The 17,981-nt window shown below is 39.4% G+C and overlaps 1 protein-coding gene across 10 annotated transcripts in view; it reads left to right on the top strand.

Moving 5' to 3' along the window:
• LOC140479737 (WD repeat-containing protein 47-like) overlaps positions 1-17,981 on the top strand; it is a 59,632-nt gene that overhangs the window by 36,220 nt on the left and 5,431 nt on the right. For all 10 annotated transcript variants that reach the window (XM_072573827.1, XM_072573828.1, XM_072573824.1 and 7 more), the window contains 3 exons: positions 1,688-1,845; positions 3,748-3,917; positions 15,885-16,055. In XM_072573827.1, the coding sequence (XP_072429928.1) occupies positions 1,688-1,845; positions 3,748-3,917; positions 15,885-16,055 (499 nt within the window). The remainder of the gene's footprint in view (positions 1-1,687; positions 1,846-3,747; positions 3,918-15,884; positions 16,056-17,981) is intronic.

The following is a 17,981-nucleotide window of genomic DNA, read 5'->3' as shown; positions in this document are numbered from 1 at the left end:
AGTGGAATTTGAACTCATTACTTCAGGACCACTACTATTGCGCCACAAGAGCCCCAAAATCTGGGATTGAAGCAGAGACCATAGGACTTTCAGTCTAACAGGCTTCCAACTTATCTATTTTAGCCAAGCACAAACCTGTTTCTTTTCTCAATTATTTTACTTAACTTTTGTTTTATTGCATTTAGGTATTTTATAATAGATATTTTAAATCAAATGTCGAGGGCAGTTAGGACTTCGACCTGTCCCACCTTTCCATCTTCCTTCCCACCTTCCCATTTCACCCACCCCACTGACTAATCACAATCGCCCCCCCCCCCCACCTGCATCCATCTATTGCCTTTCCAGCTAACCTCTGCCCCCCCCCCCCCACTTCTCCCCACCCCCACACCCCTCGCAGCCCCCAAACCCCAACCACATACCTGATGAAGGGCTTATACCCAAAACATTGATTGTCTTGCTCTCAGATGCTGCCTAACCTGCTGTTCTTTTCCAGCACCATACATTCTGACTGGACTTTAGACCCAGACGTTCTGGACTAGGTATAGGGACTATGGATAGATTTTTTCTAATCGACCTGTTAAGAAATGTTATTACGTACCTGTGGAATTTGAGCACTAACGTCCTAGTCCAGGGATAGGGACAATACCCCTGCACCACAAGAATCCTGAGGGACTATGATTAGAAAATTATCTAATCAGGTCAGAGATGTTAGTATACACTTCTGAAGTTGATTGGACCTGAATCTAGGTCTCCTATTCCAGAGATAGGGACACTACCCCACACCTCAAGAGCCCTTAAAGACTGTAGATGTGTGTATTTTCTAATCAAGCTAATCAGAGATGCTATGACACACCACTGGAGAAGGTGGGACTTGAAACCAAGACTTCGTGGCCCTGACAAGGGACAATATCAACGTTGCACAAAAGCCTGTTAGGGACTATAGATAGGAAAAGCCGAATCATTTATAACACCCGCAATCACAGTAGAAACGAGCAAGTTATGATTCAAAATCATTGAACTTTTCATTCGTCTAATTGAAAGATGAAGTGCACTTTCTGAAGCTGATATAGACCGTTATGGAACAGAAAGTGAGGCAGATGTCAGATTGGCTGCAACTCTGGTGCTTCACCCTGCATTCTAATAATTACCAATCTACCATACTGTGAAACTCTGGTTTAGTTGGTGAATTTTGAGAAATTTCTACACATTTGTCTCTTTCTATTGTCAACATTTGAGGTTTGTAGAAGGATGCCATTACGTAGGAAGAAATCTTTACGCCACAGAAATAAACTGTGTATGTGAATTTTTCAGACATCTGATTGATCCAGAAAAATCTAAATTAAAGAGAAACCTCGATTATCTGAACGACACAGGCGGAGAGTATTTTGTTCGGATAATCGAAATTCGGGTAATCAAATGCCGGATAACACAGTTTAGTCTAGCATCGGGACCTTGCAATCTTGCCACATAATCCAAGATTCGGATAATCAAATGCCAGATAATTGAGGTTCTTTTTATAATATGTAATTCCAGAAGTATGAGACATAAGATGTGATGAGAGTTTTGCATCTTAAAGCAAATTTTGTTTTCAGTATTTCTGATTTCATATGTATAGGAATGTTTGCAGGGCATCTGTTTATTCTGCAAGTTCAGAAGATTTAATTGATTTTCTTTTAAACATTTATAGGATGATGGAGCCAGAAAGCAATTTGTTGCCATTAATACTCTCGAAGACACTCAAGCTATAAGAGCAGTATCATTCCATCCAAGTGGGACACTCTATGCTGTTGGTTCAAATACCAAAACTTTACGGGTGTGTGCCTACCCAGAGACTATTGACCCAAGGTAATTTTCTTCTTTTCATGAAAAAAAGGTAATTTATGAAACTATTAAAAATGTAACTGTCAAGATAATTAAAAAATGGCATCCAAGCTGATTGTGAAGTGACTGTTCTGTTAGGAGGAGGAAGCAAGCAATATCTCTCCATGGAGTCTGCACTACCCCTGAGCACTTTTGGTTTATTGGGCAGATAATGTATTAATGAAATTCTAAAGATCTATTTCGAATTAGAATTCCTCCCAGTTGGCCCGAGACAATGCTGCCAAACTGAATTAGTAGCACTGTTCTGGATATTGGGGTATTTTAACAGTGCTTCATATGAGTCTTCCAAGTTAAAATGTTACACCAGATTTGTAAGATCTGGTGTCTGACATTCCTCCAACAAACGCAACAATCAAATCAAGATTAACTAGTCATTTAATCTGGTGTTTAGACAACCAAGCTGTTTGTAAACTAGCTGGTGTGTTTTTTTTATGACAATGACTACATTTCAAACATTGACTTACTGAATGGACCATTCTTGAGATCTTCTTCAACACTTGATAAAACCCTATCTATATATAAGTCCCTTTCATTGAGCATTTTATTATCAGTATTTTTATCTGAAAGATGTTTATTGGTCCCTAAAGAGGCTATGAAATGTGATCTTATGTGTGTTAAGAAACACATGCTTTTAATGCAATGAAGGCAATCCATCTGCAGGACCCCCACTCTTCAACTTTTGTCACAGGGAGGTAGGATGCAACTTGGAGCACAAAATGGTTGAGTTCCATCACTGAGGTTAATGGGTGACTCATTTCCAGCTTCACTTTCAAATTTTCTAGCAACTAGTTAGTTGACTTTGTGATAAGTTGTGTTCCAGGAGAAAATTATCTGCTAATTTTCTGCAAGGAAACTGGAGTTCTTGCCATTTTCAATGCCCCTTTCTGCATAAAGATCCAGGGGAGTATTGGTTAAAATAAATTTGTGGGAGTCGCATGCATTTCCTTAGTGCTGAAGATCATTCCTTGTATGGGAAGATCTTTATTTTCCATTCCCAACTTTCTTTTACAGAATGTCATTCCTGATTAGTGCTGAGTTAAGAGGCATTTTTAACTATAGGAACTTAATTGACGCTGCAGGGAATGAATTTACATAGGGATTTACATTCATGAGACCAACTTACACTCTTTTTTTTTTAGTTCACATAGAATTTTGAATGAATCATAACATATAACCCATGCACAATGAAGTTCCTTTGTACCTTGTCTTTTGCAGACCTAGTAACCTCATACTTGTAGCTAAATTTGGATGGTAACGTTAATATGGATGTCCTCAAGACTTGTCTGATTCATGAGGTTTCTTCAATGGTGAAGCATGCCTGAGTCTCAAAAAGGCTTTGAATATGTTCAAAGTGGATTAAGACTTGAGCCCAGGTTCCCCAGCAGTACTTTGAAAGAGGTGTGAATAAACACAACCTACTACGAATGGGCACCTAAATCCTACCTCAGGATTTTGATTAGCTTAGGGAATCCAGCAATTTCAGAGATCTTTGCAACTTTCATTCAGGCCAATCTTTGTTTGAAAAAATTTAAATGAGGAACACATTATTTAAAATACAAATACTTTAAACACTAAAGACCATTATTATATAGAAAAGCCATTTAGATGAATGATTTTTCTTAATCTTAAATGTAAATCTTATTTTTTTGTCAAAGAGCTTGCTCATTAGCTGACTTCACTTCAGAATGACACAATGTCTACCATCGATCTATTGGAAATATGAAATACTTAGTACGTTTTTAAAAACTTTTTTAAGACCTGTTAATATTTATTAATTGTTGAATATCTGATTTTCCTTTCTATTTCTTCCTTCCTGCCTTCATTTTATCCCCATTTTCCCTACCACTTGCCATGATCTATCTCTAGTGCATACAGTTTGCCTAAGCAACCTGTAGTAAAGTTTAAAAGGAACAAACACCACAAGGGATCAATCTACTGTGTGGCTTGGAGTCATTGCGGACAATTATTGGCTACTGGATCAAATGATAAATATGTGAAAGTGCTGCCATTTAGTGCAGAAACCTGCAACGCTACAGGTACGTTTGTATGCAGTTTTAAGCAACTGAAATGTTAGGTTGAAAGTGCTCTTACGCTTCATTAAAACATTTTGCCATCTAGGAATTTGATACTGAAAAGCTTGTTGAAAATTGTGTTGAAAGCTAAGAGCGATATAAGCCATGAATATGTGGCTGTGGCATTCCTGTGCAATGGGTTAGAAAATTGTCTCTGAATTTTCTGCCTGGTAGCACGCACTTCAGGATGCTGTCTAAGAGAATGCCTGGCAGATGTGGTCCTCACCCTTAACAACTTTTCCTTCCAATCCTCCCACTTCCTCCAAAGCAAAGGCATAGCCATAGACACACTCATGGGCCTATCTATGCCTGCATCTTTGTCGGCTACATGGAACAGTCCATCTTCTGCAGTTACACCGGCACCAACCCCAACTTGTTCCTCCACTACATTGATGACTGTATTGGTGCTACCTCGTGCTCTCATGAGGAGATTGAATACTTCGTCAACTCCACCCACACCCTTCACCCCAACCTTAAATTCACCTGGACTATCTCGGATAACTCCCCGCCCCCAGATCTCTCTCTTTCCATCGACCAACTAACCACGGACATCTACTACAAGCCCACTAATTTCCATAGCTACCTAGACTACACCTCATTCCATCCTGCTTCCTTTAAAAACGCCATCCCTTATTCCCAATTCCTATGCCTCATCTGTTCCTAGAATGACATATTCCTCCTCCCAAGATCGCAATTCCCTTCCCACGTGGTCGACGATGGCCTCCAGCACATCTACTCCACTTCCCACACCCACCACCCTTGAACCCCACTCCTCCCAATGCAACAAGGGCAGAAACCACCCTGCCCCATCCTCACCTTTCACCTCACCAAACTCTGCAGACATTGCATCATCCTCCGCCACTTCCACCACCTACAAACAAACCCACCACCAGAGATATATTTTGCTCCCCTTCCCGATCAGCATTCCAAGAGACCATTCCCTTCACAACTTCAGTAAGGTATTCAACAAGGTTTGCCATGGGAGACTTTAGCAAAGTTAAATCTCACGGAATACATGGAGAACTAGCCATTTGGATACAGAACTGGCTCAAAAGTAGAAGACAGAGTGTGGTGGTGGAGGATTGCTTTTCAGACAAGGATCGGTGTTGGGTTCACTACTTTTTGTCATTGATATAAATGATTTGGACATGAACATAGGATATTCAGTTAGTAAATTTGCAGATGACACCAAAATTGGAGGTGCAGTGGACAGCGCAGAAGGTTACTTCAGGTTACAACAGGGTCTTAATCAGATGGGCCAACTGGCTGAGGAGTGGTAGATGGAGTTTGGATAAATACAAGGTGCTGCATTTTGGGAAAGCAAATCTTAGCAGGACTTGCACACTTATTGGTAATGTCCTAGGGAGTGTTGCTGGACAGAGACCTTGGACTGCAGGTTCATAGCTCCTTGAAAGTAGAGTTGCAGGTAGATAGGATAGTGCAGGTGGTGTTTGGTATGCTTTCCTTTATTGGTTTGAGCACTGAATAAAGGAGTTGGGAGATCATGTTGCAGCTGTATGAGACATTGGTTAGGCCACTTTTGGAATATTGCATGCAATTCTGGTCGTCTTGCTGTCGGAAAGATGTTGTGAAACTTGTACATTTACAAGGATGTCGCCAGGGTTGGAGGATTTGAGCTATAGGGAGAAATTGAATAGGCTGGGGCTGTTTTCCTTGGAGCCTCAGAGGCTGAGGGGTGACATTATAGAGGTTTATAAAATCATGAGGGGCAGGGATAGGATAAATAGACAAATTCTATTCTCTGGGGTGGGGCAGTCCACAACTAGAGGGCATAGGTTTAGGGTGAGCAGGAAAGATATAAGAGACCTAAGGGGCAACTTTTTCATGCAGAGGGTGGTACGTGTATGGAATAAGCTGCCAGAGGAAGTGGTGGAGGCTGGTACAATTGCAACATTTAAAAAGCATCTGGATGGGAAGAGTTTAGAGGGATATGGGTCAAGAGCTGGCAAATGAAACTAGATGAGATTAATATCTGGTCAGCATGGATGAGTTGGACTGAAGGGTCTGTTTCCGTGCTCTACATCTATGACTCTATTACTCCCTCGTCGGGTCTACCCGGCGTGCACCCCCAGCCCTAGCCACCAGCCCACACTGTACTCCCAGCACCTTCCCCTGCCACGCAGGAAGTGCAAAACCTGCGCCCACACCACTCTCCTCACCACTCTCCTCACCTCTGTCCAAGGCTCCAAAGGAACCTTCCACATCTGACAGAAATTTACCTGTACCTGCACCAATGTCATCTACCGTATCCATTGCATCCAATGTGGTCTCCTTTACATCAGGGAGACAGGACGTCTCTGGGACACCCTCATCAACCAACCCCTGACTTGCTGAGCTTTTCCAGCACCACACTCTCGACTCTATCTCCAGCATCTGCAGTCCTCACTTTCTCCTAAAAGAATGTTGACACAAGTTGTGGAACAGATTTACTGTAGCCTATTGTCCAGATAACCTAGACAGGCTAACAATGGAAAAAGGCATTGTGGAGATAAATTGCAAAAAAAATCATGTTAAGTTGGCAAGGCCTGATTTGCAAACTTGAAAATATAGTGCAAATAGGAATTCTATACAGAGACAAAATGACCTGCTCCTGTTTTTTAGCCCCAAAGAGCTGACGAGTGTTCAGGCTTTAATTCGGTGAGCAGTTGGCGACTTTTCAACATTTTATCCCTCTAAATGCGAGCAGTAGTTAAACAAATATGAGTGGAAATACAAGAGATGTATTAAATTTGAAGTGTAACTCTTTAAACTGTTTGATAAAATCAGATGGAACAGTTGTGATAAATTGAAATCAATTGAACATGAAAGTGGCAAGGCAGGTGAAATTTTGTAGCTGTAGCATGTGGGAACAGATTGTCCACAGTGCATTGCAACCACATCTGCAGTGTGCTGTTTGTTCTATGGACTTTGACTCAGGATTGGAGAACTGGAGTCTGAGCCTCAAAAGATATGAATTAGGGATAGTCTGGGAAAATTGGGAGATTATTATAAATTTCTTTTGAGTATTCCCAGAGGCGGCTTCAGTCGAGACTATCAGTGGATCAGAAGTTTAGTTAGTTACTACTGAGAATTGTAGAAAAAGTTCAAATAGTAGCTATGGAGCAAGGGGGGAATACTGGGGTCATATAAATGGAAGGCAAATACAAGTGCACAGTAGGAGGAGATTGCAAGGCAAAGAAAAACCAAAGAAGACCTTGTGATTATGCCAGCTAAACGATTTCCTTCAAGTCCAAATCAAGCATATAACTGAGTAGCTTTTACTGTTCTCTCCCATGTAAAATATCTTGGGTTCTTTAGCTGCTCAAATGAATTGCAGTTTACATAACCTTTTAGTGGAATTTGATTCTGATTTGTAGACTTACTGTTGATCAAATGTGTAATCACTAATATTTTAAAAGGATTTGATATGGTAGCGAATTTTTTTTCTCTCAGATGAGAGAATCATAATTTTAAAATTTGAGTTGGGCTTTCTGGAGTGAGGTCAAGGAGGATTTTTCACAAAAAGGTTAGTGGAAATCTGGAATTCGCTTCCCTAAAAAATATTTGTGGATACTGGGGGACAGTAGAGCCTTCAAAACTGAGATATGTCATCCCTTTCATGTGAGGGAAGGGAATTGTAGGTAATGAGTTAAAAGCAGTTAAAGAAAGTTATACAAATCAACTAAAATCTAATAGAATGAAGGGACAATTCTTATAACTTTAAAGTACTGCATTTGCTAATTACTGTTCCCTTTTTGCTTCAGAGGTTTACTGTGGATGTCAACAACTCAGATCCCAAAACGTTATTTGCGCATGACCTTTTTTTTAACACTCAAAAAGAAACTTCAACTCAGTAAGAAAAAGTAGTTAGAAAGGATAAGGCAAGGCATTCTTGTAGGTAGCAATGTGCATGATGATAACCAGTGTGTGCCTTGGATGGACAGAGCATACAAATGTAAACACATCGGTTAATCAGGTCGAGTAAGGTAAAATGGTAAAAAAGATAAAATTAAAAGCCCTTTTATCTGAAGGTATGCAGCATTCATAACAAGATGGATGAATTGATTGATAGCACAAAAAGAAACAAGTAGACATGATATAATAACCATTACAGAGACTTAGAGTCGTAGAGTCATTCAGCACCGAAACGGACCCTTCAAAGGAAAGGAGAAAGGGAACAGTGTTGTGGCTCAGTTGATACAGGATAAGATCAGTATGGTAGTGGGAAATGTTGGTTTGAAGCAACAACTGTAGAATCCGTTTCATTGGAGATTAGAAATAGCAATGAAATCAGTCACTGGTAGGAGTGATTCATAGACAGCCAGACGGTAAGTTCAGCGTAGGACAGACTATAAATCAAGTAATAATGGGGGTTTGTAAGAATGGCTTGTAAAAGAGTCTAATGTTACAAATTAGACAATGAAGTCTGGAGAAAGTGCAGCTACATGTCTGCGAAATGCAGTAAGGGAGCAGACACAGGGCAGGGAGATGCTGTGAGGGAGCATCCGCAGGGCAGGGAAATGCAGGGAGAGATGACAGGAGCAGCCATAGGGTAGGGAGAGATGGGAGAGCAGCTAGAAGAGGTAGAAAGGAAGCAGCTACAAGGTGATGAAGGGGTTCAATGGACTGCTGAGTGCTGTCAATAATTCAACAAGATTCAAAATCTCTGAAAAGCAAGGCTCACTTAGCAGACCTTGAGGGGTTTATGGGTAATATGATGTCTACAGACAGGATGTAAGAAGCAATGATGGCACGAGGTGTGATGATGTGATGCTGGTAGAATATTTAATGGACAGCATTGTTGCTATATTTGTCTCTGACCTCTTCAAGAACATAGGCGGTGAGTTTTGCCTGTCAGCTGACATGAAAATGTTTTTGTAATCTGTGGTACTGTGCTAATTAATATTTTAGGAAAGACAGAAAATTGAAAGGTTATCCCAGATTATCCCATATTTTCTCATCCACATGGACAATTCAAGGCAACCTTGCACAATTGTAACAGAGGAAGTGCTCAATTGTCTCCTTCTGGTCTCCAAGTAGTTGGTCAGGCTACTTTGTTCTAAGCTAGCTATTGTAACCTAGTGTCCATGTATGGAACTTTACTGGGGCTAGATCTAGAGTCAGAATAAAGGGAATGATCAGTTCTCGTGTTCTGATCGCCAAGTACCCGATCAACCTGCTTTGTCCTGAGCTAGCTCGCTATCATTTCAGGACACAACTCCTCATCAGTGTTTGCTATTCACATAAAAACTGAAAGAACTGCGGATGCTGTAAATCAGAAACAAAAACAGAATAGACTGGAAAAGCTCAGCAGGTCTGGCAGCATTTGTGAAGAGAAATCAGAATTAACATTTCAGGTCCCGTGTCCCTTCCTCAGATCCTTTTGTTTCTTGCTATTCACATGATCAATTCTGGATAGGCCAAGCCTGCTTTCTCAAGGCTCAGTGATCGACCAGTTGTTTTTTTGGGGGCCTCAATCAAGTTTTGGATCATTTTACATAGCCCGTTCTCTGTTCTCCAGTTTGCATGCAAATAATGAAATAATACTTTCATCTCAAATGACTTTTCAGTTTCCAAGCAGCTAGCCCATTTGGTGTGTTAGTTATAAACTTAGTCATATCAGTTTAATATTTGATCTTAAACTAGAGATCCATATTTTAAGTTTTGTTCATTCAGTTCTTTCATTGTGGTGTAACTGTATTATTAATCAAATTACAAGCTTGAAATTAAGATAGCCAACTTGCAGGAATTAAAGATCACTTAAACATTGATTTTCGCAACCAAACCTCATGCCAGTTATGTTAATAGGATCAATTGAACTCTACATTACAGATTCAGCATGTTCCACCCCTGCCATTCCCCAGAGACTTGTATGTCATACCATTTGCAAGGGTAGTGGGGAAAAAAGGGAGATTGCTTCCAGGCTTGAAGGTCTCAACAACCAACTGGTCTCCCTATTCCTAAATTTCTGAAGGTTTATTTTTCCAACACTTCCTCAACGGCCTGATGAGAAAGAAAAAATGAATATGTTGCACAAAAGGTTGGACACTTAAGGCCTAACATAATTTGAAAAATGCTATATTCCATTATCAAAGAAATAGTAACAGGACACTTAGAAAAGCACAATGCAATCAGAAAGAGTTAACATTGTTTTGTGAAAGGGTAAGCTTATTTGACAAATTTATTCAAGTTCTTTGAGGACCTACTGGAGAAGGTGCGAAACTTGACCTACTGTTCGGAAATAAGGCAGGGCAGGTGACTGAGGTGTCAGTGGGGGTGAACTTTGGGGCCAGCGACCATAATTCTATTCATTTTAAAGTAGTGATGGAAAATGGTAGACCAGATTCAAAAGATGAAGTTCTAAATTGGAGGAAGGTTAATTTTGAAAGTATTGGGCAAGAACTTTCAAAAGCTGATTGGGGGCAAATGTTTGCGGGTAAAGGGACTGCTGGAATATGGGAGGCCTTCAGAAATGAGATAACGAGAGTCCAGATACCGTATATTCCTGTTAGGGTGAAAGGAAAGGCTGGTAGATATAGGGAATGCTGGATGACTAAAGAAATTGAGGGTTTGGTTAAGAAAAAGAAAGAAGCATATGTCAGGTGTAGAAGAGATAGATGGAATGAATCCTTAGAGTATAAAGGCAGGAGGAGTACACTTAAGAGGGAAATCAGGAGGGTAAAAATGGAGCATGAGGTAGCTTTGGCAAATAGAGTAAGGAGAATCCAAAGGGTTTTTACAAATACGTTAAGGACAAAAGGGTAACTAGAGAGAGAATAGGGCCGCTCAAAGATCAGCAACTTAGAGGTTTATAAAATCGTGAGGGGCATGGATAGGATAAATAGACAAAGTCTCTTTCCTGGGGTGGGGGGAGTCCAGAACTAGAGGACATAGATTTAGGGTGAGAGGGGAAAGATATAAAAGGAACCTACGGGGCAACCTTTTCATGCAGAGGGTGATACATGTATGGAATGACCTGCCAGAGGGAAGTGGTGGAGGCTAGTACAATTGCAACATTTAAAAGTCATCTGGATGGGTATATGAATAGGAAGGGTTTGGAGGGATATGGGCCGGGTGCTGGCAGGAGGGACTAGATTGGGTTGGGATATCTGGTCAGCATGGACGACTTGGATCGAAGGGTCTGTTTCCATGCTGTACATCTCTATGACTCCAACATTTGCCATTCTAGCTTTGTCTTTTGACCACCTGGTTTTTACTACAATTGGTCACTTACTGAGATGCAATTGACTTCAGCTGCACCAATTCAGCAAACAGACCCAGTCAAAGGCACTGCCAAAATAAGTTGTGTTAAAGGACACTTTGGGCTCACCACCTGCCTCATGCTGTTTGATTTGGTGTTCTGCCAGAGATTCCAGACAGGACAGTCTCCAATCACTGTTGCTGCCACAGAGAAGGAATAGTCCCTGACTCCAAATATTTGTTCTACAAACCAATCTAAAGGGGTCATAACCTGTGGTTTGCGAATCCCTAATAAAGTGCCTTACGTCACATAAAGGATGTTCCAAAGCACAGTCGGGTCTTGAAGTTTTTTTATAATGTGGTAATATAGAAAGCACAACAATTAATTTGATACAGCAAAGTCCTTCTTGCAGTGATGAGATAGTAATCAAACCATTATATTTTGTGAATCTGGTTAAGGGATAAGTATTAGCAAAGATACTAGAAACAATTTCCCTACTTTTCTTCAAATGTGTAATGGTATCATTTACATCGATATGATCAGGTAAACATGACCTTGATTTAACATCCTATTAAAGACATGGAGAAAAAGCAAAGAGATAATTGATGAGCTGGATATATTGGAGGATTCTCTGCAGATCCAAACAGACCAATGGAAATTGCTGGAGACAATAGAAAATTTGTACATGGTATATTGGTCACCGCATTAAGACTTAATAGTAGACAGAGAATTTATTTTAAGGAAATATTGTAAGAAAATGTATGAGGGGTAAACAGAAGAGAAAAAATTGGTGACAGAAATACTGGACTGGTGTGGTTGACCTATGTGGAATGTGTAAAGGCGAAAGGACTGACAAAAGGTGAAGATCCATGCTTGTTAACTTTCTAGAAATAAGGTGACACCAACAAATGAATAAACCAAATATTCGCACCTTCAACAGCACAGACGTCCTGAACATGACCTGAAGTATCAATCTAAATTATGTGCTCAGTCTGAGGCAAGTGTAAAAAGGCTGACATCTTATGACTGTGGTCTCCAACATTTTGGTCATGATTGACATCTGTGCACATCTGTGACCATTGGCTTCACCACCCATCTGCATTCCTTCGCCATGTGTATCTGTTGCAGTTGACCTCATTGCCTGTCCCATTCCTTCACCCTCACACTAATGTTGCTGCATGACTTGCACTTCCAGAGGTGTGTGGCTAGAGAAAAGTGCATGTTTATAACAGGCTTTGCTGGCTTGTCGAATCATGTTTCACTTTGGTTAACGTGGTCTATAATTGCAGAGTAAAGTAAGTTTTGAGGCAACATGAACAAATAAGAAATATATTAAGAATTGATTTTTGAGGCCAGTGTAGAGTCATAGAATTGTGCAGTATGGACACAGACCCTTGGGTCCAACTCATCCATGCCAACCAGATATCCTAAATTAATCTAGTCCTACTTGCTACCATTTGGCCCATATCACTCTGAACTCCTTTTTATTTATCTAGCCCACCAGATTCCTTTTAAATGTTGTAATGTATTAGCTTCCACCACTTCCTCTGGCAGTTCATTCCATACACACATCACCCTCTGCATGAAAAGGTTGCCCCTTAGGTCCCTTTTAAATCTTTCCCCTCTCACCCTAAACCTACGCCCTCTAGTTTTGGATTCCCCCAACCCAGGGAAAAGACCTTGTCTATTTACCTTATACATGCTGCTCGTGATTTTATAAACCTCTGTCAGGTCATTACGTCTGCATCTGACGCTCCAGGGAAAATGGCCTCAGTCTATTCAACCTCTCCCTGTAGCTCAAGCCCTTCAACCCTGGCACCATCCTTGTAAATCTTTTCTGAATCCTTTTGAGTTTCACAACAGCTTTCCTATAGCAGGGAGACCAGATTTGAATGCAGTATTCCAAAAGTAGCTGAATCAATGTCCTGCAGAGACACAACATGACCTCCCAACTCTTATTCTCAATACACTGACCAATAAAGACAAACATAGCAAATACCCCCTTCACTCCTGTCTACCTGGGACTCCACTTTCAAAGAACTATGAACCTGCATGACAGTTGTTCTACTATAACACATGTTTAGTCAACATGAATGGCTATAATGTGATTGAATGGTGAGCGTTGTTTGGATAACGCAAACCTTCTACTGAATGGGCATTGCGATTTTTCTGTTAGGAATCTTTTATAGCATGATTTTCTATAGCAGTTTTCCATAGTGCAATATTCTATAGCTCAAGGTTGCAGAGGAACATCACTGTCATATTATAGTGGAGCGAGCTGAACGAGATCTCTGTTCAACAACACTACCCAGGACCCTTAATAGTAAGTGTATAAGTCCTGTCTTGATTTGCCTTTCAAAATGCAGCACTTTTCAATGATCTAAGTTAAACTTTGTCTGCCACTCCTCAGCCCATCAACCCATCTGATCAAGGTCCCATTTTATTCTGTGACAACTTTCTTCGTTATCCATTACCTCCAATTTTGGTGTCATCTGCAAACTTAATAATCACACCTCCTATGTTCATATCCAAATCATTTACATAAATGACGAAAAGCAATTGACTCAGCGCTGATCCTTGTGGCACACCGTTGGTCACAGGCCTCCAGTCTCAAAAGCAACCTTCCAACCCCACCCTCTGTCTTCTACCTTGGAGCCAGTTCTGTATCCAAAGTTCTCTCTGTATTCCATGTGATCCAACTTTGCTAACCAGTCTACAATGTGGAAGCTTGGTGGAACACCTTTGCTGAAGTCCATATGGAACTTGTCCATTGCTCTGCCCTCATGAATCCTCTTTGTTATTTCTTCAAAAAACTCAATCAAGTTAGTGAGACACAATTTTCCATGCAGAGAGTCTTGTTGACTCTCCTTTCTAAATACATGTAAATCTAGTATATTACTGTATTAGAAATATAGGAGACTATTCAGTCTGTCATGTCCATGGGAACTATCTGCAAGAAGAGTTCAGCTGGTTTTGCTCCTCTGCCTATTCTGTGTAGACCTGTAGATTTTTTTTTCTTCCGCTGCTTATCTGATAGGTTTGTGATTTTATAAACCTCTGTCAGGTCATCACCTCTGCATCCGACGCCCAGGTTGAGGTTCTGAACTACAAGATGAAGCAATAATGATGAGTGATGAATTTAGGGTATCTAAAAATAAACCAATAATATACAACTTTCATGTGCAACAGGAAATTGAATTGCTGTTATAAAAGCTAAGAGCAATTGCTGTTATGTATCACCAGCATATACGGATAAGTAAAAAGGGGAATTTGGAACAACACCACACTGTGATACACAGTAACTTCAAGGATTGTTTTGCCTTGAACAGCATACTTCAGAGGAAAGCTGTTTGGAAAGCTCAGCAGTAATTTTTATTTAAACCAGCAGCATAAGGAAAGGCTTACACTGAAGCATCATTTTATGTTTGCCATTTTCTGCCAAGATATGAGATAATTCACAGATGGCAAAGTAATTATAGAAGCAAAGCTAGCAGTCACTGACTCTTTTATTCAGTAACTTTAAGAACAATGAAGAAACAATAACGGCAATCCAGAGCATGTCCTCACTCAATGCATTCACAGAAGCAGGATGAGTGTAATCTTTGTCTGAAGACATATTTCTGCAACAGTCAGACCTGAAGAATTGAATGCTTCTCATTTCAGTCTGATATATCCATCGCCACCTTCTAATTGTTTTTGTATGTATGGTTTTTAAGGTCATACCAAATAAAGAGGATCTTCTCACTCTTAAGTGCCCCTTAAAGAGAACAAGTAGTGAGAATATATACAAAATTCAAAAGCATGTGCATGAGAAAAACATTCCAGTCAAGAAACTGGATTCCATTAAAGCTGATGGTGCTGCAGCCATGCTTGGAGCAAATGCAGGCTTTGTTGCATTTTTCAGAAATGATCCTGATTTTCCCCTCTATTGTCAATTAACAGTGTATAATCCACCAGTAAGCTCTAGCCAGTAATGTTATGCACTTTTGTCATGTGATGTAAGCTGTCACTAAGAAAGTAAACTCAATTCAAGCAAAAGCCCTTTACTGCTTAAACTTTAACTCGACAAATTGTATTGCCTACGGTGAACTTAACCATCTGCATCAGCATGGAGGATAAGTTGGGGGAATTTCTTGCAAAGAATTTAAGATCTGATACCTGAAATAGTCACTTTTCTTAAATCAAGGGATGAAATGTGCAATGAGCTGTCAGACTTCGGATTCCTTACAGACATAATGTCAAAACTGAATGAGCCAAACTATAAACTGCAGGGAATGTTTAGAGACTCAACGCATGATCAGTGCTGTGAATATGTTTAAATTGAAACTGGGGTCTGTGGTTCTAATTTTTAAAAATCTCTGCAATGTTTCCGGAGTTTGGAGAAAATAGTAGCAAAATATCAAAGCCAAAGAGAAATAGCTTCACCCAGAAAAGTTGCATGCATACCTGAGAAAGTTAGAGGAATTCAGCAGGAAATTTCAGGAATTAGCAGTGACAAAACATTGTCATATTTGTCAGAAGTCCATTCCTTCAAAGCAATTGGTGGGTTGATTACAAAATTCCATTAGTATTTTCACTGCATTTGCTAAAATGATTACATATTTTATGCATGTTTGAAAATTGTATTGAATTACATTTGTGTGTTGTAAAATATTCTAATGATGAATGAGATTTGCTTGTGTCTGTTGCTACAGAAGAAAAACCTAAATAAGTAAGGTGTTCTTTCACAGGTCCTGATTTGGAGTTCAGCATGCATGATGGTACTATCCGGGATCTTGCTTTCATGGAGGGCCCCGAAAGTGGAGGAGCAATCTTAATCAGTGCTGGAGCTGGAGATTGTAATATTTATACAACAGACTGTCAACGAGGCCAGGGATTACATGCACTCAGTGGGCATACTGGTATGAAATAGATTGAAAAACCTTAAATTGATGTTGCTTTTGTAACTAGAAACAATTGGTAGATGAAAATGCTTTTTTCAATTAAAAAGTGACTTTTTTGTAACTCTATTAAACATGAATCAATTATGTATTGTACTTGTTACTGTCCAGGATTCACTTAATTAGTAGATGAGGAATCTTGTTTGCATTTTTTCCCTTTTAATTTAATGCTAGAAAATGTATTTTAATATGTAATGTGTTTGGAGCTAGTTATCAGTCATCACCTGCATTTCAGACTCCTTAAAATAGGTTTTGAAAGGTAAGGTTGCAATAATTGCTCTGGTTTTCCTCTCTTGTAAAATAGATACTTATTCCCTTTTTTAAATAATTTTCTTTATATTATAGAAAATAATGCCATATACCAGGATGAATAGATGGCCTGAATTTGTTGCCTCAGCTGATTTTTGCACTTGTGTTTTTAATGTTTCATCACTGCTTTTACTTCTTTAATGCAATAGACCATAATTTAATTTCCAAGAACAAATAAATAAGAACGTAATAGTTTGGTATTAGTTAGAGATATTTTTCAATGCACTGTAAAATCTAATGCTATACTTGCCAAACATTTATTGAAATTCAGCGCAAAGAAATGAATTTAAAGATAAACAAAAAAAATCTGTTGTTTAGACTTCTTTATGCATTGTAGTGCAGAATTGAGTCAATGTGAAAATGCTGGCAATTCTTATCAGAGTTTGTCTTTTTGGCAGTTTTACTTTGATCACGTGTATTCAGGAAAAATAATCTGGATTAAAAGAAAATTCTCACAGAGAATAGTTGTAAGCCTCTGAATAGGAAATTTTTAGAAGCAAGCAAAACAGATCTTAAGAACTTCTTCTTAAACCCAGGAAAGAGGAGATTAGCAGAAGTAAATGTTGGTCTTTAGAGGGAGAAACAGGACAAATTATAGTCTGGGGAATAAGAAAATGACAAACTTTAAACAGATATTCTGTATTTGCTATGATACAAAAGACACTAAGAGCATAATCAAAAACAGTGGAAGCCAAAAGGCTTCCTTTTATGAGGCGCACAAAGTTATTAATTTTAGAAAAAGTAGAAGAAATTAATGGGACTACTCTGTTATTGGGAAGTATATTATTAAGCTAGAGAGGGTTCAGAAGAGATTTACCAGCATGTTGCTGCATATGGAAGGTTTGAGTTAAAAAGAAAGGCTGGGACTGTATGGCTGTATGACTATGAGATGGAGGCTTGGCCATTGGGCAGAAAACAAAGAGCAAAAAATAAAGCCAATATTTTCAAATGTCAGGCTGCTTTGGCCTCAGCTATTTACAATCTTAAATAATAACTTGAATGAGGACAGTAATGCATCAAAGTTTGCTGATAATACAATGATGAGAGAGACATTAGGCTTTTTGGAAGATTCCCTAGAATAGGTAAGCTGTGATAGGAATAAATTTGTTTTTGGATATCAGGGTGAGCAGGTGTGAGGTGCTTACTTTGGGAGGAGAAATGAAAAGTCAGGTTACCTTATAAATGATAAGGAACTTCTTAAAACATTGTCTAATTTTTCTGAATGACAACCTTTGTACAAGAAATATAAAACTAACATGCAGGTTCAGCAAGACTTTTCAGGTTTGTGAGGAGTTCCTGGCATATAATGGATTTTTTGAATTCTCTCTTGTGGCATATGGGCATTGCTGGTTGATAAGCATTTATTGCCCGTCCCTAGTTGCCCTTGAGAAGGTGATGAGTTGCCTTCTTGAAGCACTGCAGTCCACATTCTTTAGATTGACCAACAATCCCCTTAATTAATTTGGTTAAGTTGAAAGCAATGCAATGGGAGGGAAGGGTGAACTTTGGAAATACCATTCATTGGGGAAAAGAAAAATTGCTTTCTTCGGTTTGCAAGAACTACTTTGTCAGCATCTT

This window comes from Chiloscyllium punctatum, chromosome 7, assembly GCF_047496795.1.
Source record: "Chiloscyllium punctatum isolate Juve2018m chromosome 7, sChiPun1.3, whole genome shotgun sequence".
In the NCBI taxonomy this organism is placed as follows: domain Eukaryota; kingdom Metazoa; phylum Chordata; class Chondrichthyes; order Orectolobiformes; family Hemiscylliidae; genus Chiloscyllium; species Chiloscyllium punctatum.
This window is presented reverse-complemented; position numbering and strand designations above follow the sequence as displayed.